This window comes from Vombatus ursinus, unplaced genomic scaffold (genome assembly GCF_900497805.2).
Source record: "Vombatus ursinus unplaced genomic scaffold, bare-nosed wombat genome assembly UNPS02014798.1, whole genome shotgun sequence".
Taxonomy (NCBI): domain Eukaryota; kingdom Metazoa; phylum Chordata; class Mammalia; order Diprotodontia; family Vombatidae; genus Vombatus; species Vombatus ursinus.
In genome coordinates this window covers 35445347-35468204 of record NW_020954576.1, presented here as the reverse complement: position 1 = coordinate 35468204, position 22858 = coordinate 35445347, and the positions used below count along the sequence as shown (strand labels likewise).

At 35.6% G+C, this 22858-nt stretch overlaps 1 protein-coding gene across 5 annotated transcripts in view; it reads right to left on the bottom strand.

Moving 5' to 3' along the window:
- ESRRG (estrogen related receptor gamma) overlaps positions 1–22858 on the bottom strand; it is a 658508-nt gene that overhangs the window by 164008 nt on the left and 471642 nt on the right. For all 5 annotated transcript variants that reach the window (XM_027871328.1, XM_027871329.1, XM_027871330.1 and 2 more), the window contains one exon: positions 8338–8753. In XM_027871328.1, coding sequence (XP_027727129.1) covers positions 8338–8740 — 403 coding nt within the window. In that variant the 5' untranslated portion in view covers positions 8741–8753. The remainder of the gene's footprint in view (positions 1–8337; positions 8754–22858) is intronic.

Genomic DNA, 22858 nt, shown 5'->3' with positions numbered 1-22858 from the left:
GCAAAAAACTTAAGAAATGATGATGCTTGGACTTTCCTTTCCATAAAGAAAGATGAATGAATAAAGAAAGTTATGACGGATTTAATTAAAATTTTATCAGTTTTATTTGATTCTTACCATCCAGGAAGTAGAGGAAGGCTAGTGTACTTCCCTACTGAGTTCCTAAGGTTAACTTCCAAGGTTACTTTGTCATGCTCTACTGGCTAAAGCTGAATTAGCTTGCCACAACCTAAGATTTTGGGAGATAAAAAGTATTTAAAAAAAAAAAGAAAGAGGCTGGCTTAAGAAATGGGCTTTTTGGAAAAAGAAGTGTTTCTTTTTTTAAATAAAGAAAAGAAATTAGAAGAAATAAGGAAAAAACATCCATTAATTATGGATGAAAAAGTAAAGTTAAATATTGACCCTGGAAGAATGTCTTTGTCCTTTCTGATACTATCATTCACATTTACTCATTCAATAAAAAAAGGTTAGGCACCTTCTAATGTGAAATTGTACATGGATCAATTGGGAATATATCTGCTTTGTAAGAGATTATTATAAATCCAATCAAAATTAGAACATGGAATTGAATAAAACAACAAAAGGAGTGTAGGATCATCATAAAAAAAACTTTTTAACTAAATTTATTGAAGTGAAACTTATTCTGATTTTGGTAGTTTGGTTTGCCATATTGTTTGTTTCTTTACTATTTCATTTAGGTTAGTGTTAGGAATATTTGATTCACAAAATAAATTATGACTAAGCAATGAGTGTAAAATAAGAAATATCACTGCATCAATGTCTAAAAGAGAAATGTCTGTTTCCCTAAATTTAATTTGAGATAATATTTTGAGAAAAATACTAAAAATACATACCAAATTCAATAAATTTTCTAAATCTGCAAATTTTATCATCACCTCAACCTGATGTGTATATGTATATATGTGTACATGTGTGCACCAGTTTGGTGCCCAGTCCCTACTGCATGCTCCACTTCCAAACCCTAGGGGAGGAGGTTACCCAATGAGGTGCGGATTAAGTGGTTTACCAAAAAGAGTTGTATTTTAAATATGTTAAAAATTCTGAAGAACCCTGTGCCTAGGGGAACATTTACAAAAATGTCTCCCTCCCCACTCCCTTAGGTAAATTAGCCTCCTCACATCTAAATGTCAACAAAAAGATAAAAATGTAAAAGAAATGCTAAAAGTTTCTTCTATTTTCCTTTCCTTATACAAAGATCACATGCCAGTCAGCTGAGGAAAGGCAATCTTAACTCTTCAAGCCAAGCAGATCTCCCTCAACCTAGGGCCTACAGGCAACTTTATCTGCTATTCTAAATGTCACTTTATCTTAATTTACATAGCTAGTTTTACTTTTCTGATTACCTAGGTAATTAAATGAAATGTTTACTTCAAAGAGTTCATATATTTGTCGATCAAATCAGCTTGTAATATATAAACAATGAAAAGAAGACTGAAAAATCTAATCATTAAAGGAATAAAAAAAAACCCAACACCTTGGTCATTGCCTTCTCAATTTAAAGCAATAAAATGCAAACTAAATGCTTGGTAAATTGCAAGGCAGATAAGCAATATTTTAAAACCGGAGAAATAAACTGAAGTAGAAAATGGGATTAGTGGTTCAGCCTAGCCCTTTATAAATAGATTAGCAGATATAAATTTGACAGCAGTGTCCATGTAGATGACAGCATCTGAATAGTCAAAGAGAATGGAACGACTACTTAGAAGTAATCCTAATTTGTCAAAGTTTTGGGGTGTAGAATGTAGTTGCAAGAGTTAATTGGTGAGACAGTTATTAAACACTTAATTTCTACCCCATTGATTAAGGTTGCCAGGGCCATTTTTTTAAAAGGTAAAAACTTAAAAAAACTAGAGCATGTATATCCCAAAGAGATCAAAAGAATAGAAATAATATAGATAACACTACTACTTTGCCAATTATAAACATTAAAATCCTGGTTAACCATGCTTCAGAAATCCTTAAAAAAAAAAAAAGTAAATTGGTACAGATCAAGGTTATTGAAATTAGGAACAAAAAGACCCTTAAAAATAAAACCATGTTTTCAATATTGTTATATTGCCTGTTGTCATGTTTCCATTATTAGAATAAATTCCCTGTTAGTTTTGTTTTCTGTTTTTTGTTTTTGTTTTTAATGCACACAGCTAGGCTTTGGTTTCCTCATTTGTAAAATGAGGGGATTGACAACACTAGATGATGATAGTAATAATTAAATTAAATTTCAACACTTTAAGGCTCACAAAATATTTTCCACAGAATACTCCTGAAAGTAAAACAAGTAATGTTACCCTTATTTTACAGAAGAGGAAACTGATGCTAAACTAATGATTCAACCTGATTACATAGCTGGAAATGGGAGTCATTCTAAGCTGGTGTTGCCCCACAACATTCTGCAATTTTTCAAAGGTACCTTTTCTGCATTGACAATCTATGAATCCATTTTAAAAATCCCTTTTTGTATCTGTTTCTAGTTTTAACTCCATCTGTAAAAAAATTAAAAATTTATAACATTGTTTCTTGGACACTAAAAAATTGTTTTCCCTCACTCAATATGATAAAGTAAAAAGGGTAGAGGGTCTATAACAATGGCTCATGCCTCATATGATGAATAAATTTTATGATTTAAAAATCATACCAAGTGATGATACTTCTTTTCTCTAATCAGCAGCTAAGGATTACATTTCCTGGCCCTGAATTCAGGAAGATCTCTATGTTCAAATGTTCCTGCCTCAGACACTTAACTAGCTTTGTGATCCTAGGCAAGTCACTTAACTGCTCTCTGCCTCAGTTTCCTCTTTTGTAAAATTGGGATAGTAGCAACTACCTCACAGGGCTGCTGTGAGGATGAAATGAGATAATATTTGTAAAGTGCTTAGCACAGTGTCTGACACATAGGAAACACTTAACACATGCTTATTCTCTTCCCCTTCCCCCAATCATATGATTTAGAGACTAACCTATTACAGGTAATACCAGATGGCAAAAGCAATAACTATTTAAATAATGTTCAAGTGTCCATATATAAGCAAAAATATTCTGATTTGGGGTTTGTCAATTTTTCTGGTGGGAAAAAGGTAGTGTTAAACCTTAAGAAGGAGTGATACCTTTGGCACAGATCAATGCGTAGGTATCCTAATTTTCTTTTTCTGTGAGACAATGAGGGTTAAGTGACTTGCCCAGGGTCACACAGTTAGTAAGTGTCAAGCATCTGAGGTCAAATTTGAACTCAGGTTCTCCTGACTCCAAAGCCAGAGCTCTATCCATTGTGCCACCTAGCTGCCCCGAGACATCATAATTTTTAACAGGCCTTTTTTTTGAAAAGGTAAAAAATATAAAAATGATGCTGTTATGTGAATGTCCTACAAATGTGTGTTCCTTATGATTACCTTGCTCAACCCAAGTACCATATTTACTGAGCCAGAGAGAAAATATCAACAATAAAAAATTTTGGCTTCTAGTCAGCAAATAACATTTACTGTCGACCAACTGCATGCCAAGTACCAAGCTGTGAACATTCACTGGATACAAGAGGAACAGAAAAGAAGGTTTCTACTCTTAAGAATAGATGTGACTTCAAGACTTACAGTTAGGGTGCAATGGGCTGACCTGAGGAGCGATTTATCTAAGCCCTTTCAGTGTTGCAGCTGGGGCAATCGCCCCTCTGGTACCTGCCTAAGTAATACACTAATCGCAAAGGTAATCCGGCGGTAATGCTAATTTCAACAAAATTTTCATTTATCTTCCTACTAAAATAGGGGTGGAGGAATGGAAGGATAAGATCAGTGTAAAGACATGTAATTATAATAAAATCAAAATGTGAAATAGCCATTGTTGGATATACAAAGACACACAATTTAATTTTCAACATTCCTTGACACAGATCTCGTGCATTAAATGCTGAAATATTTAAGTTCTGTTTGGTGACAAAATAGGAGTGGGGAAGTAGAGCCCTAACCACTGCATTATTCTACCCAATACCAAACACAGTGATTGTACAGTCATGGATTTTGAATTGTAATAGTCCTTAGATATTATCTAATCCAACCCAAATATTGTGAATAAGAAACTGAGGTTAATGTAGAGTCACGGTCACATAGAGACAAAGCTGAAAGGCAAAGCTGAGATCTGACTCCAAGGCTAGTGCTCCTTCCACTCAGACACACTACCTCTCCTTATGTTTAATTAATATTCTTAATATAGAACCAGAGAGATAAAAAATCTTACTTAGGGTTGAAGACAATTTTTAGGTAGAAATAACAATAATGTAAAAGTATTAAATATTTGAATGAGCAAAGGAAACAACAAATTAAATTGCTGTTGCAATTATGAACCTGTCCAGAGATACAATATGTAGATGCTATCATCTAAAAATCTCAACTTTATTGGTCAGCAAAACTGTTTACCTGACTTTTACTTAACTTTATGTATTGATATATTAGAATAGTTTTCCAATAACATGGAAACATTCAATAAACAAAATATACTCTTTAGATTGACTTTCACTGAAACCCATGATTGTCTTTCAGAACTAAAATATCACATTTAGTTTTGAAAAGAACACTTCTCATCTATATGTGTTCTTTTGCTTTAAGGAATAAATGTTCTTTTACAGGCCTTGATCCTATTAAAATAAAAGATAAAATAGAGAATAAAATGTTGGAAATAAGATAAAAATGAGAGAAGAACTACATTCCCCAAAGGGAAATGCCTTTGGATGTATGTGTCCTCCAATGAAGTCAATGGAATTTGGTTGGGTATCAAATAAGAGAACCAGGTCCTTCTTGACCTCTCATCCGTCCAAACAAAAAGAAAAAAGGAAAAAAACAAGTCTGTGCTTACATAACTTCTGGCTAAAAGGGTAATTAGATCCTGGAAAGGCTAGTTCTCAGGGGAAGTTTCATAATATCTGACCCCCAGAGAACTTGAAGAGGGTATATAGCCATCTATCTGTCAGAGAAAGTTTACTTGCAATGCTGCCTAAAGGTAGGAGAATAGACTCCATGGACTTCAGGGTCTGTCTAATTCTTTGATTCTATCACATCCCAATATTTAAGCCACTTTTGACATTTTAGGCATTCTTGTTTATTGTTGTCACTATTGCCATTGACAAGAAGAGGGGAATTTTATAATCTGCCTCATAATTACCATATTAATTATTACATTCCTCTTTCATAATTTTAATCCCTTTATTTGCCTCATTGCATTTTTTTTGGCTCTCTGTGAACTACAGAGTGATGCCTGCTGATGTAGCTAGCAGGATATCCTTAAGAAAAGCTGCCCAGCTGTCAGTTATAAGTCCAGCCAGTTGGGCAAGTCCAGAGAACTAATCTGGACAGTGACATCTCTGTCTTCGGGTGACTACAGTATGGTATAAAACTGGACACAATGTATCACTGAACTGTACTCAGTTAAGCTTTCATGGCGGTATTTCAACAACCTGAGTAAATTACAGTCATCACATCTAAAAAATTTAATTGTTCTATTTTACTTATTGTTGGTTAAATAAAGTGTCTATCTATGAACATATCACCTTAAGAAAAAAATTTACTACATTTTTAATCCTTAAAAAACAAAATTGTTTCTTAAAATGTTGATACAAATTGGAAGCTTCCAAAAGGCCTTTAATCCTTTGATCCAGAATGTTACCATCATAACTGGTAATTTTTGTCTATCCAGAAGATTAAAATAAAGCAAAGAATATAATTACCAATGACGATTAGTTTAAAAAAAAAAACCTTTATATCTGAAGTATATACCCTTACTTTTTAATTGCAAGTAAACAAATCAGGTCTCTGGGTCATAAGTTTGGATCTTTGTAATTCCTTAAACATTTGGCTAAATTACTGCATTAACTCTGTAGAAAAGTTTATTTGTGAATCCCTAGTATCTTATTCTGTCAGAACCAACTGGTTCTTTAAAGATACCCCTAGACCATTAACTCTTGAAAATAAACTGTCAACTTTCTGAAATGTGCGCATGTGTGTATGAATGAGCAGGGAGGAGGGGAAGTATGGGTTTCTCATGTATAATTTTATTGCATTGTTTTTTTGCCAATGGAATACTTCTGGAATTGGTGTCCTGTCTCCTGAGAAGCAAAGTTTTACCCATAAGCAAGAGTATAATAATTGTCAAAAGAACAAACAAAATACAAAGCATAATATCTTACAGCAAAACAAAAGGCAGCTTACCGTGAGTTTAATGATCTGGATCACACTCACTCAATATCCAGGAAAAAAAACAATCAGATGTTGGCCTTTTCATTTTTTTTATTTGTTTGGCTGGATTTTGGACCAATGTAGTGTAAATACACAAATCCTTTAGGTAAGTAGAAATTTTAACTAGAAAGATGACTCAAGAAAAATATGAGACAAAATTTGAAGGAAGAGTTTTCAATTTTCACGTAAAACTGTCACTTGGAAAACAAGTGCCATGAATCAGTACCAGTACAAAGCAAAGTAATTTGTTGTTGTTTTTGAACAATAATGAAAAACATCTGTGATGTTCTTAACATTTACTTTAAAATATAAAAGGGGTTTGTCAGGCCTTAGGATTTAGAATACAAATTTAATTATTTGGGTCAGGGCCTACATAGAGATTTTTGCCCATATCAATATGCACATTAAATTCATGCCAAAACATCCGTTTTATATTAGAAGAAGATGAGAGAAAGGAATAAGCATTTATTAAGGACCTGCTCTGCACCAGGCAGTGTGCTAAGCATTTCACAAATATTATCTCATTTAATCATTGGATATACATGTCCAGAGGTAGGAAACATGTTAATTTAAAATCCAAAATGCAATAACATTAGATTTTTACATAATCTGAATTAGCATTGATCAAATGCTATTAGGATTTCTGGATACTGTTAGAAATGTATTTATGGAAGGCAAATAAATCAGGCTACTAATTTGAACTGAGCACTTATTTAAAACTGTCTAAGATCTTATGCACCTAAGAGTTAATCTTGAGTTTCTGTAATATGTTTAATTGAAATTATTCAACTTCAATAAATATACTCATTCTGTTTCTCATATAAGAAACTACGTGCTATTTGCACACCATTTGTGATAAAATGTAAGTTCCTTGAGGGCAGAGAGTATTTATTTTTTGTCTATTTCCTGTGCCCAACACAATGCCATGCATAAAATGTTTATCAATTTTTATAAAATTTATAATATTTGATTAAGACATATTTATCAAATTACATTCTTGTTACCTTATCAGTATTGCTCAATCCTAACAGTAAAAACTTGAGCTAATGCTGACATTAGACTGGTAGATCTTTTTTTTTTTCTAAAGGAGAAAATAAAAAATGGACTACTGATAATAAAAGTTAATTTAAAACAGATATTTATAGGAAAAACAATTAAAGAATATTAATGTGTAAGTTTCTGGACAAACATAAGACAGACTAAAATGGATTTCCTGATCATTAACTAAAACTACTTCTGTGAAAGATTTATACTTAAGCATTCACAGAACTGAGACCCACATTCTCTCAAATATCTGAGCATTTTGCAGAAAGGATTAGGAAAGTATTTGCTAAAGTACTGAGGAAGCTATGTAATAAGCATTAGAAGTGGTAGAGTTCAAAACTTTCTAGGTTTCTTCACATAGGATGTAATCTGACAAGTATTTGCCGAATCTGGGTGAGAGCAGGGTTGTATTATGGAAGGTTCTTAAAAGTAAATGGCCAGTAAATAATGCACTGAAGTACATTAGGCACTTCAGCTTTATATTTCATATTTTTAAAAATAGATTACCCTTCAGAAAGGAATAAACTAGATTTACTTTGCAATGTAACAGTTACGGCTCTATCACTATAAGGAAAAAAAAGGTTTTGCAATTTTCAGTTTTATACAATAAGTGAAAGACAACATGCTTAGGAGAACAGGAGATATAGAAGGTGGGATCAGAGATGACCACAGAATTATACAGGTTCAGGTATCTCTAATGTACAGCCAACAAAAAGATTGGCACATAATCCTATGTCTGTTCAACTGCTACAATGACAGAGAATATTCATAACTGCTATGTCAACTTCAGTCCCATGCAAAGTTTGTAAAACCTTCCTTATTAGGAATATTTAGAATATTCCTATATTCTAAAAATGAAGGTTGAAAAGGTAAAAATGCTTCAGTACAAAGTGTTTTCTGTGCATTATCTCTCCCCCTAGCCCCAATTAGATTTAGTTAATTTCTGTGGTATAATCAAGATTGACTGCTGAGCGTGAAAAGAGAAGAAATGAGAAAAGTCAGGATAGGTAATGGGAGAATGGACAATTCCCACCTGAGTAGGTAATATACTAACACTAACCTTGAATTGTCCTCTTGAAGAAGGCCTTGCAAGCTTCGCATGAAGCTACCCCATAGTGGTACCCAGATGCAATATCACCACACACCAAACACAGTCTCTTGGGCATCGAATTTAGCATGTATTCACACTTGGTCTGTGAATCTTCTGCAATGGTGCTGGAACAATCATCATATCGTTTCCTGACAGGCCCGTTACCTCCAAGGACAGGAGCAGAAGGGTACAGAGGTGGTGAGTCAAGTCCATTCTGATGGCCATTCATGGTTGAACTATAGCTCCCGCTGGCGTCTGAAGAGCCACCGGGGCTGTGGTGGTTGATGCTGTCCGTTAAGGAGGCAGGGCTTGAGGGTTCCGTCTTGATATATGACGAACAGCTAGAATCAATGTGTCGATCTTTGCTTGACATTCTGCAGAGAAGCCTGAAACATAGGGGAGAGGAGAGAAAAGATAGGGTAAAGAGAAAGAAAAGAAAAAGATGAAGAGGAGAGATATGAAGATAAAATGATAAAAAGAAAAGGAGGAGAAGGAGGGAAGAGACAGACATAGTAAAGAAAGGAGGAGAAAAAAAAATTCACGTATTAAAGACATTGCTCTTGAAGGGCGCCTTTTAAGGACTAAAAACACACATTATTCATTCATTAGTCAATATCCCTTGTTCAACATGAAGGTGATCAGCCTAAGGCCGTGACAGAGCTATATCAAGGCACCTGACAGGGAGAGTCATTGCCACCACCCACCACCATTTTAAAAAGTTTCCATCCTTCAAACCATGTCAATTTCAAGTCAACTCTCTGAATCTAAAATGGCCTAATATGCAGCTGGGGATTTTCAAAGTTCATTTTATTTTCAGGTTTTAATTTATGGCCATTGTATTTTCACTTGCAAATTTTTTTCAAGGCACAAATCACATGAACAGAATCAAACTTTTATCTAACTGATGATTGCTTGGTTTGGGATTATTGTCAACAACTTCCATAATTATAATTTTGTCTTTTATTCACCTAACTGTGGGAATACATATTCAGAATGTTTTCTTCATTAAAACAGCTTCATTTTATATACATACATAGATACCTATACACATACACATATACATATATACATACACAGGTGTATATATACACACACATCTAATACTACAGGGTTTAGGAAGACCTGAGTCATCTGGCCTCAGATGCTTACTTGCTGTGTGACCGTACACTTAACCTGTTTGCCTTAGTTTCCTCAACTATAAAACTAGGGTAATAAATACCACCTACCTTACAGGGTTGGTGTAAGGACCAAACGAGTTAATATTTGTAAAGCACTTAGCACAGTATATGGCACATAGTAGGCACTACATAAATGCTTACTCTGTTCCCCTTTACAACTAAATTTCTAGACTAAAATCTAGGGCAATGATTAAGGATATTTCCCTAAATATATTCTCCCCTACCTTTGATTCCATAAAAATCCAAAAGAAATAGTTCATGAAAATGATCACATTTTAGCCCTTATCTAGAGACTAAAACAGTAATAAGCATTCCCATCTAACTCACAGCAACAGGATTATAGAACCTGACATGTTACTTCTATAAAAAGAAAACTGATGAAGTACTGTCTTGACTTCCCATATCTGCCTTCCTGTCTTTAAAGAAAAAACAAAAACAAAAACGCTAGCTTAAAGAGCAGGCATGGAATAGCTGTTTCAGTTAGGAAAAACACCCCAACCATATCTTACCTTCTCATCACCTCATCCCCATTCTCTGCTCACCAATGGGGAGGCCAGAAGACAGATCAGAACTACCTGCCTCTATGGGAGCCATAAAACTTCCCTTTACCCAACCCAATCCTCATTATCCACTGCCCAATTCTAGCCAAGGACAAGACCATCACTGTCAGCTGGATGGTGATCTCCTCATCCACACCTATGCTGAAGGGATCCCAGATGTACTCCACTCTGACCCCTGGACCTATTATCCCCTTGGTCAGGAACCATCTGCCTTACCATTTCTCCCCCCAAGGTCCTCAGGGCCTTGCCATCTGCCCTATTTCCTTCTCCTGACAGAACCTTAGTATTACCTGGTCCTTCCATCTGCCATGAACTGAATGTGAACACAAGTGTTCCTTGATGTGTTGTCTCTGCCAATTAGAATGTGAGCTCTTTGAGAGTAGGAACAGTCTCACTTTTCTATTTTTATCCCAAGCATTTTAGCATACTGCTTGCATGTAAGTGCTTATGAATACATGCTGCTCCACTGCATTCTTTCTAATCCTTATCAGCCAATGAATTTCTAAAAGATCATTAGATAAAAAGATGTAAGTACTTCCATTTTTCTCCTACTATGCCATAATTCAAAACCCCTTTTAGAAAACTTTCAGAGATAACACTAGGGTGAGAAAAAGTGGTAAGTCTAGAAAGAACTTACTTTCCAGAAGAGAGCATTTGAAAACAGTTATAAAACTTTGAGAAACCACTCATATAATAATCAAGAGAAAATTGATTCTTTAGCTAAAAAACTAAGATTCTATCAGTTCATCAGTTTGGTCTTCTACCTATCTCTCAATTTCCCACATTTCCTTTAAAAACAAGAAAATGGAGTCTGTAATTGTGAATGCTTACTTTGCAAATGTCGCATCTACGTAGTCTACCTCAGATGCCACACATGAAGGAAAGAATCTGCAGCTCAACAAATATTTATATTTTTCTTTTCTTTCCTTTTTTTTTTTTTTGGCAAGGCAGATCAGTGTTAAGACACAAACAAAGGAAAAGGGAAATTAAAACCTACAATCATAATTTTCTTTTGCTTCCGACCACCCACTTGTGTTGTCCTTTCCTCAAGAACTAGTAGAAGAAAAAAAATTCCTCTTGCCAGCCTGAACTAGCTTGTCCTTTCCCTTCTGCATCTGCTGCCTTGTACCCGTCACTGTTAATGAGCATTGTAATTAATAGATAGCTCTCTCTTGTCTCCCTGCTTGCACTCTGGGCTAAGCACTTTTCTCAAGTCAACGTTTGAAAGAAAGCGGGTCGGCACTGACTTACAGCAGCCCTGCGAATTCCTTTTAATTTAGAGCACTTACACCACCACTTCACTTATTACCTTATAATTACTGGACTGCTCTCACATACATTATGATCTTAGACTAGAGTTAGAAATTATTAGGGTACTAAAACATGGTTGCTCTCCTTTCCTCTCTCTGGAACTGAATTTTCCACAGCTATGATTAAAAATATCAATTAACTCTTTCACCATCTGCCCACAAGGTAGAGTTTTTATGGAGTGTAGTTGCTGTAAGATGCTTTATCGTCAAGCACACGATTTTTCTCTGGCCCTTCTCTTGCTGATAGTCCTTTTTTATTTTCCCCCTTGCAAATAAAGCTCACTATTACTACAATGAGAAAGGCTTTATCATCACGTCCCCTATGCTTTGACCTAAAAACCTTGCTTATGAATTCTCAAGTATTCAAGGAATCATTTCTTAGGAAACAAGCCCTGATATTGTATTTCTAATTCCAAAACAATTACTTGCCTACATCGGACTATGTCAACAGCTAATTACTTGTCAAAATACATGTTTTTCTATCCACTGGAAAACCTCATTCAAGCTTGGTAGAAATCAAAATATTAACTCATGATTTTGCTATAACCATTTACAGAAGTGTCCACATGAAAGAGGGTAATATAGGAACAACAGCACCTTGAAAGTTGTGGCGTCTCAAATTAATCAAGGTCTGGCCCCTCTCAACAGCAATTGAAACTGAGCAAGCTGGATGGAGGGTTATCAAATGGTAAAGTTCTGTTCAAATATTATCCTCTTTGTACAAGAAGAAAGCTAAAGCTTATGACTAGGGAACCAATTTTACCATCTTCTTTTCCCAGAGAGACATGTCTAAAATGTGACTCAGAGTATAGCACTGTTTTTCAGTGATGTCTCCTGTTTAAATGGAAGAAACTGAAATGGCCACTCACACCTGCTGCACATTGACCTGTGTTGAGTCACCCTCACCAATGTTTGGAATGAAGCCGAAATGAAATCTTAGTAAGAGCATAGTTGCCTCCTAATTACTACTTAGCTCATTACACTGAAGACTTCCTAGACACCATTACATTATATCCTAAAACTACAGTAGGGTCTTAATTCTCTCCCTCTCTGTCTCTGAAAGTCTACAGCTCTATTATTCAAGCCTGAAATATTCACAACCATCTATAAATTCAATTGTCAGCTGGTGGGTTTTATTCTAGACCTCACTTCAATCTAAAATTAGAGGCACTAAAATTCACATTAACTCTAAGAGGAATGTAGTGAATAAGACTTTATTTCAAAAGAACACCTTTTTGTCAGAAAGAGCCATTTTCAAAATGATGGCTTTATCTGCAGCCAAAGAGAATAAGCCCAATTCCACAATGTGCTGTTAAGGCAGAATTTTTAGGTCACATTGGATTAATAAAAAAACTAAATTTAGTTAAGGATTATGAATAGAAATAACATGTGTTGAATAAATGCAGGCAATATTTATTTTAAAGACTTGGTATAGTTGTTTCTATTTTATTATTAAAGGAGAAATGAAAAGGCAGCAGTGAGCCCTTCCAGCTTTCAAAACACTTTTTTTGAGCAATAGTTCACATTCATATTGTGACTTGTGATTTATAAAGCTCTTCTCTTACAACAGCCCAGAGGGGAGAGCACATTTAAGATAAGCCAAAGGAAAAGGGTGGCACTGGGCACAGTTATTAATTGCTGACATTTTATTTATTCTATTAGGAGACAGACCTCTGCACAAAGAGTTAAATGGATTCAAGAGAAGGCCTAGAGTTAAGCTCAAGGTACCATTCTGTGCCTGGCTTATTCTAAGACTGAGGCTGAGTCCGAGGGAGAACTAGATCTTAGATATTAGAAATTAAACATCATGAAGAAAGAATGCATCCTATTTATCAGGAATACTTTATTTTTAATAAATAGTTCTGCTTTAAGATCTTCATAATTCTGAATATGGCTGAACACTCCATGTTCTCCAATGCACAGAAGAGACACAAGATAAGTAAATAAACCCTTTTAAAGACCAAACTTTTATCTCCAATCAAAACACAATGTCTTACTTTAACAAATATAACTTTCAGGGGCGTAGCCAAGATGGCAGAGTGAAAGCAGTGACTTGCTTGAGCTCTCCCCCAAACCCCTCCAAATACCTGTAAAAAAATGGCTCTAAACAAATTCTAAAGCAGCAGAACCCACAAAAAGACAGAGTGAAACAAATTCCCACCCCAAGACAACCTGGATGGTTGATTGGAAAGGTATATTGCACCGGGTGGAGAGAGGAGCACAGTTTGGCGTGGGTGCGCAGGCCTCAGTGAACACTGGAGCAGGCCTCAGAGAACTGAATCACGGGCAGCTCTGGCGGTTTTCAGACTTGTCAACCAGGAACGCCAAAGATAACTTAGAAGGTCAGTGGGAAAAGTCTGTGTCTGCGGTAAAAGAGAAGCCAGGTCTCAGTTACAAGTTCCGACCTCGGCCTCTGGGGCAGCGGCTGCCTCCTGAGCTTCCGAGTTGCTGATCAGAGAGGGATTGCAGGGATGTCTTTGCCAGGGCTGAGGCAGGAATCTCTTGCTTTGCCTGTGCTTGGATCTGGGTCACAGTTCTGAGGGGCGGTCCTGGGGCGAGGAGGAGCACTGGTGTGGTGGAGCTTGTTGTGGTGGTGGAGAGGAAACACCTTGCCCCTTATCATAGCACCTTGGAAGAACTGACACTTTTCAGGTCCCTAGAAGTATCTCTGAAAACAACTGTATAAACCCCCGAAGCTTGGGACAGTACATTCTTCACATTGGAAGCAGACTCTTACCTTAACAAAGAGTTTAAAACTCAAGTAATTGGCCAGGATCATGAGTAAGCAGCACAAAAAGAGTCAGACTATATTATCTTACTTTGGTGACAAAGAAGATCAACACATACAACCAGAAGAAGAAAACAAAGTCAAAGCTCCTACATCCAAAGTCTCCAAGAAAAATATGAATCAGTCCCAGGCCTTGGCAGAGCTCAAAAGGGATTTTGAGAAGCAAGTAAGAGAAGTAGAGGAAAAACTGGGAAGAGAAATGAGAGTGATACAAGAAAATCGTGAAAAACAGCTTGCTAAAGGAGACCCAAAAAAATACTGAAGAAAATAACACCTTAAAAAATAGCCTAACCCAAATGACAAAAGAGGTCCAAAAAGCCAATGAGGAAAAGAATGCCCTAAAAAGCAAAACTGGCGAAATGGAAGAGGAAGTCCAAAAGTTTATTGAAGAAAATACTTCCTTAAAAATGAGAATAGAGCAATTGGAAGCTAGTGACTTTATGAGAAATCAAGACACTGTAAAACAAATCCAAAAGAATGAAAAATTAGAAAACAATGTGAAATATCTCATTGGAAAAACAACTGACCTGGAAAATAGATCCAAGAGAGAGAATTTAAAAATTATTGGACTATCTGAAAGCCATGATCAAAAAAAGAGCCTAGACATCATCTTTCAAGAAATGATCAAGGAAAACTGCTCTGATATTTTAGAACCAGAGGGCAAAATAGAAATTGAAAGAATCCACCGATCTCTTCCTGAAAGAGATCCTCAAAAGAAAACTCCTAGGAATATTGTGCCAAATTCCAGAGTTTCCAGGTCAAGAAGAAAATAATACAAGCAGCCAGAAAGAAACAATTCAAGTATTGTGAAAACACAATCAGAATAACACAAGATTTAGCTGCTTCTACATTAAGGGACCGCTGGGCATATATAATATTCCGGAGAACAAAGGAGATAGGATTACAACCAAGAATCACCTACCTAGCAAAACTGAGTATAATCCTTCAGGGGAAAAAATTGTCATTCAGTGAAATAGAGGACTTTCAAGCATTCTTGATGAAAATACCAGAGCTGAATAGAAAATTTGACTTTCCAATACAAGATTCAAGTGGAACATGAAGAGGTAAACAGGAAAGAGAAATCATAAGAGACTTATTAAGGTTGAACTGTTTACATTCCTTCATGGAAAGATGATATTTGTAACTCATTAGACCTTTGTCAGTATTAGAGTAGTTGGAGGGAAAAAATTATATGTATGTATGTATGTATGTATGTATGTGTGTATGTATATAGATAGATAGATAAAGGGCAGAGGGTGAGTTGAAGATGAAGGGGTCATATCTGGAGAATAAAATTAAGGGGTGAGAGAGGATTATACTAGGAGAAGGAGAAAGGGAGAGGTAGAACGGGGTAAATTTCCTCACAAAAAAAAAAACAGAAAAGAAAAGGCTCTTACAGTGGGGGGGGGGAACGGGGGAAAGTGAGAAAGAATGAGTGAATCTTATTCTCATAGGATTTGACTTAAGGAGGGAATAACATACACACTCAATTGGGTATGGAAATCTGTCTTACCCTACAGGAAAATGGGGGGGGAGGGGACAAGAGAGTAGGGGGATGATAGAGAGGAGGACAGATTGGGAAAGGGGGTAATCAGAAGCAAATACTTCTGAGGAGGGACAAGGTCAAAAGAAAGAATAGAATAAATGGGGGGGCAGGATAGGATTAAGGAAAATGCAGTTAGTTTTTCACAGCATGTTTACTATGGAAATGTTCTGCATAACTGTACATATATAACCTATATTGAGTTGCTTGCCTTTTCAATGAGGGTGGGTGAGGAGGGAAGAAGAGAGAAAATTTGGAACCCAAAGTTTTAAAAACACATGTTTAAAAAAAATGTTTTCACATGCAACTGGGAGATAAGAAATACAGGAAATGGGGTACAGAAATCTATCCTGCCCTACAGGAAAATAGAAGGGGAAGGGGATAAGAAGGGGAGAGATACTAGGGAAGGCAGACTAGGGAAAGGGGTATTTAAAATGCATGCCATCTTGGGGTGGGGGGAGGGGCGAGATAGGGTGAAAATTTGAACTCAAAATCTTGTGGAAGTAAATGTTGAAAATTAAAAATAAATAAACTTATTAACAAAAAAGACAAACAAATATAGCTTTTACAATAAGAAAGTGAAAATTTTAATTTTATTCACTAACATCATTAAGATTTCTCAATACATATAAACCACCAAGTAACTATAGAAGTTTTCATACATCTCATGAATAATCTATGTACGGATTCTTAACAGGGATAAACAACTCAAATAGAATGAGGATTCTCATTCTACATGAAAGAGAGAAAAGAGAAGAAGACACGGGAGGGATAATTAGACACTGTTTTTATTATATATTGGCTTCAACAATATCAATGGTGGTACATTAATGAGACGGATAAAAAAATTTTGGCTGAAATGGTTCCATTTTCATTTATTCCATGTAGCAATAATGTGTACAATTTCAAACCCTTAACTATGACCAAGTGCTTCTCGAATTTATTTGTATCTGCACTGTTATGTAAAAGAAACTGAGGCATGTAGCAATAATAAAGTCAGTTGGTCAACAATGCTTCAGGAACTACTCTAAGCTATGGAAATACAAAGAAAGGGAAAAACAGGACCTTGCTCTCCACATTCTAATGGAAGAAACAACATGTAAATAACTATCTATATATGTTTAAGACATACAGTATACAATAACGTAGTGTCAGAGGGATGGCACCAGCAGCAGGAGGGCCAGGAAAGGCCTTCTGTGGAAAGAACAATTCAAGCTGAGTATTTAAAGAAGCTACAAAAGCTAGAAGACATAGGTGAGGAAAGCATTCCAGGCACAGGACACAGATGGTGCAAATGCACACGTGGGGAAACATGGAGTATCACTGAAGGGGCAAGGAGTAAGGAGACACTATAGGCCAGTGTAGTTAGACTGTAGCGTGCTTGGAGAGGAAAGAAGTATAAAAAAACTGGAAAGGGGGAAAGGGGTCAGTTTGAAATGTGCTTTAAATTCCAAACAGAGAAGTAGTCTACCTTGAGGATCTTGACTGTCCACCTACTGCCTAAATTACTATTTAAAGTAGGAAAAACATAATGGGATGAACAATGATGTCATATAAAAAACTAATCAGATAATTATTTTTAGTGTTTGTAAAAATAGGTGTGTAGTAGCCTGGAAGTTTCTGACATAGATGGACACGCTCTTCTGATTTCTAAAATAAAGTATCGAAGAGGGGGAAATTTAGCAGCCTATTTTTCCCTTAATACACAATCTTAAAGATTATCATCCCACCAGCTCTTGTTACCGGGCTGAGTTACAATTTCAGGCAAAGCCACTTTACAATGAGCATTTTCTCTTCTGTTCTAACTAATTGCACTCTAGCAAAGTGGCGAAATGTGAATCACTTAGTGGGAAAATGGGCAACAGCTGCTATTGTCAAAGAATGGTGATGCTGAAGAAAGAGAAGGCACTGAATGAAGTGTCATGTCAGAAATCAACGGTGCAACGTGTGATTTGAGAAAACATGACTACTTTACAGAGACAGGGTGTCATTATGGCATCACTGTAATACGATGCTTTGACAACTGCTTGGTCTAACATATCATCATTGCATTAAGGTACACTGGCTTAGTTGGGGAAGGAATAGAAAGGATTTTTTCTTTTAATAAGAAATATCTTAAGGTCTGTCTAGTTAACCTAATGGAACAGATCATTAATTATAAAAGTAAGCATTGCTAATCCAGACCAATACACATGCATACACCAAAAAAATGAAAAACAAAAAACCCCAAAAACACAACCCTGTTGTTATACTTAAAGTAAACCCCTTTAAATACATATTAAGGCCAATCAAATGAGAGATACTCCAGTGCAAAAGGAAATAGTCATTTGGTGACAATGCTGCCTACATTTTAGCTCCCACTTCCTTTTACTTCACTGGACATCATTACTCTATTTCATTAGGACAGCAAGAAAGCAGTCCTCTGTTCCACCATCCATAACCACACACCCAGAACTGGTATCCAATACAGTGACAGGAGGAGTTGTAAGAACAGAGCTAGGAAACCAGGTAAGTATTTGCCAAAGTGCAAACCGGGGCCTCAAAGCTGTCTCTAAACTATAACCAACCTAACCCCAGATGCCTTCTTCTTTAGTGCTTGGAAGACAAGACACATAAATTCTGTACTTCTGATACATTCCTTTCCATGCATCCAAAAGGAAAGTTTTCCATGACTTATAACTCCATAGGTATATAAAAAAAAAAACATGATACAAAGGCTTTAAAAAAGATTTAATGAAATCTTAAATGCATTTAAGTGGTACAATAATGACTTACTGCCCCATCTCTGTTTTATGAAGATGCAGGGAAAGTGAGAACCTAATATAAATAAAATCAAGATAGGGAAAAGAAGACAATAAGCTGCTGAGGAGAAACCCAGAAGTGAAACTCCAGAAGAAAATCAAGTATACTTAGGAGACTAGTCAGCTTCTAATGATAATATATTGGAACTGTCTGTGCACGTCTGTCCATGAAAGCGTGTGTGTGTGTGTGTGTGTGTGTGTGTGTGTGTGTACGTGTGAAGGCCTCATAGGATTTACCAGCATCCCATATAAACAACTCACAGGTTTAAACCTTCTACTGGTATTCCTATTAAATTACTCAGACTAATTTAGATATAGACAATTGCAGTTGCTTCTGTTTGCATTGTATGATGATTTCTTATGCTCCCTACTTGATAAACTTTATTAATGGGAAAGAAATGGTCCTGTGATATCGCAATGTGTTGCATATTATGATTGTTGACAGTTTCTCTATTTAAGGATTCGATCTGATGCAGAAAAGCTTAGTAGTGTAATTTATCCTTAGCTCATTTTCTTGGACCTATTTCAATTTAGGGGTAAGCATCTTATGTTTATAGCTTTAAATATTGTAAATGAGGAACTAGCAAATCAATAAAATTGTTAAATGCATAATAATACTGGGTAATTGCATACATGATGTTTTGCATAATTAACTGTCTGAAGTGTTCCTTGATATAATAGGTACTCACATAGCATAGAGTAACCTATAAGTCTATAAAATATATGCATTTTATATGAACTGAGATTACACGTAAAAATCTCAGTCTAATCATCTAAGTCGGGCTAAAAAGGGAGAGAGAGAGAGAGAGAGCTACCCTTTACAAGCAAGTCCAAATCAATTCTTATGGAATTACATTATAACTAACATGATATTTCACTGATGATCACTATTATCTTGATTACATTCAAAGAATGTATCAAAAGAAAAATATATATTAGATTAAACAAACAACTGGCATTTAATCAATACGATTGAGGTAAATTCAGAGTTTTAACAAATGTGTATACATATACACTAATGCACCTATAATCAAATATATCCTTAGCACAATCCAACTGCATGACATCTATAGATCTAGAAACACATAACTTAAGGAGTGACAAAATGAGAAGTGCTATTATTTTAACCAGTTATTCTCTAGGAATCAAAAGCCTTATTAGTATACCTTTACCCTAGAGTCAACAAACTAGGTAGGAAAAATGTCACTGGTCACCATCCCCAGTTAAAGGCAAAACAGGCTAGGGGAAGAGTTGAAAAACTGCAGAAGAAATAAATCATCAAAACCAAGCTCTGAACAGCTAAAAGTGAATCTCACATTTATTCCTTTCAGGAGATTTACTTCACAATGAGCAGAACTCCTCTACAGTAAGCTTTCCACAAAAGAAAAGTTCTCCAAATTCTACAAACCTCCAGTTTTCCAAAGAGAAATATAGGACACTAAATTTTCTTGTGTTCAAAGCAGCCCAAGGAAGGCAACATCTTTTTAAAAAAAAAAACAAACCTTAATGATATAGAAATGAAAAATTGTGTATACTTTTGCATAGCAGGAAAAAAAGAAAAAGAAAAAATTCAGCCCATATTCTCTAACTGCAAAGACCCTCACTAAGTATGTTATAGTATATATGCATAATACATATACTTTTATAGTACAATATTCAAATTAAATCCTAGTCATTGAAAGTTCAGTCTATCTGAATTCTTTGTTGCTTCCTTCCTCCCCCATCACTATCCTATGAACGCTGAGTATGTCATCAAGACTGGGGACCTTGACAATATCCCCTCCTCCTCAATCTCTGATACAGATATATCTATATAGGATTATTGATCTATATAGATATAATAAAAATATCTAAGTCAATCTGCATATATGTACATTCATGTGTGTCTATGGATATGAAATGCTGTCAAGATTTCAATATCATCCTAAAAGATATATAAATACCCATAGCTACATCCATAGAGTGTGAGTATACACACACACACACACACACACACACACACACACACACACACACGGTCACATACACAGTCCCTCCAGCTTGGAAATGGCATTAGACTGACTTCATCAAGTTCCAGAACATTCAGAGCCTCCAAAATTAGATTCATACGTGCTCAAAAGGGTTTGGTTTACAATCCATTTGGAAAAACCAAGTGGATAAAGAATATCTCTTGTTTATATTATGTTTTGTGGTTGAATGCACAGCCCATTGAATTGGTTCATTAGTATGTTTATAATGGACAGACATTACAGAAGGAAAATGAAGGTGGGCTAAAGGATGAAGATGGGCTGTACTACTTTTGAGAACTTGCAGAATACCTTCAATGAACCCAAGTTTCTGCTTGAAACAAAACCAATCTTTTTCATACTAAAATTAACCTAGAGATGCTATATAATAGTGAATCATGGAATACTACACCATCCAAATAAGTGAATTACCTTTTAGAGGCAAAAGGACAAAGGTGAGATGCATGGTGAGTATAAGGGTTATAAAATAATAATGTGAATTTCATGCAAAATGCAGCTTAAAAGATATCCAAAAAATGTACACATAGAAAACAAGTTGGAATGGTCACATAGCAAGAGTAAAGGTTAATAAATGGAAACCCAGTGTGTCACACCAAGGGATGAAATGATATTAACAATCACTTAGGCCACAGGATGAAAAGATGTTTGTTTACAATTTGTCTGTTGAAGGAGGTACCCACTCTGAGAAAAAATTAAAATTAATCAATCCACTGATTTCTCAAGGACAGCAGAAGTGGGGATAATTCATTTCATCCTGGGACATAATGTATAAAAACTTTGAAATTGACTGAATTATAAGAGGAAGAGTACATAAATGCCAAGGAAAAAATTAATATGAAAATTGAAGGAAGCATACTGGGAAGAGTACACAAAAAGAGTTGGAAAGAAGAATATTCATAGCTAAAACCAGAGGAAATCAATGTTGTACATTTCATTATTAGGCTATTAGTACACAATACATGTATTTTTTTTGAACATTTTATTTTACATTAAACATCTGGAAGCAATTGTGGATATTACTTATAACAATGAAGGACAATTATACTCTTGGTATCAGGTGGTATCCATCTTATCCCTTTACCTCCAGAAGCAAAATATAAGGTATAAAAAAGACTTCTAATTGTTATCCTAAGTCTTTCTTTAAAAAAAATTTTTAAATGAGTCATTACTTAGGGAGAAAATGTAGTGTCAAACACATATGCCACTATATTCCAAAAAAGCCAAGTAATATATACATGTAGTATCTATATGTGTATGTGTATAGATATATAATATTAACATATTGTATATGTACATATATATGTATGCACATATGTGTTTATATATTTACATATGTATGTATGTATCCCTAGACGCACACTTGTTTGGGTTTGCAACACACATATAAAAATGTAATCTGTGAAAACAACCAAGGATTTACCATGAAGCACAATGAGCTTTCTCAAAACAGAATATTCCGAAATAACTTCCATCAGAATACTTGCACATGAAGAAAGCGATTGTGTCATCAGAATTTCAGAACAGTATCTCCGTCTCTATCTATTTTTATATCTTTGTCTCAATGTCTGAAGAAGACCTGTCCTTGAATAAAAAGTATTGGACTACAATTTCGGAAAACTGAATTAGTCACTTAGCCTCTATAAAATTAGAGATCATAGGATCATAGATCTAAAGGCATCTGGTCTGACCCCTTCCTTTTTAATAAAGAAATGTAGATGAAGGGAGATTAGGCAACTTAATTTAGCAAGACCATACAGGTAATTGTCAGTTTAGATTTGAACCTATGTCCTACTCTGACTGTAGAGTTAGTTCTCTTTCCATTGTACCAGAAATAAAACAAATTCCTTTTTTATTTCTAAAACTTACTATAGAGAAGAAACAGCACTGGCCCTATAATTTATATTGAAATGTATGAAGCTGCCTCTGGTACAGAGGCCATTGCCATGGTCAAGAAATGTTCATCTTCACTTCCATAGATCTGCCAGGTTAAGTCAGGAGCTGGGCTTGCTCATGTGAGTATAAAGACCTTTGTGGTCCAGTGTGATCACACCAAAGCTGTAACTTGTGCTATAACTGCAATATAATGGAAACAACAGAAAAAACACCCAACTGGTAAACCAGTTCTAGTTCCTCAAAAAAAAGGGGGGGGGACGCACTGAGGGCGAGGGGAAGGAGGCAGAAATCAAAGGAAATAAGTGTTTCCCCAGAAATGGCCATTCTCTGTTCCTTATTCCTTTTTGGAGGGAGGTGTTAGGAAGGAATGGCAATTCCCTGCAATCACCGT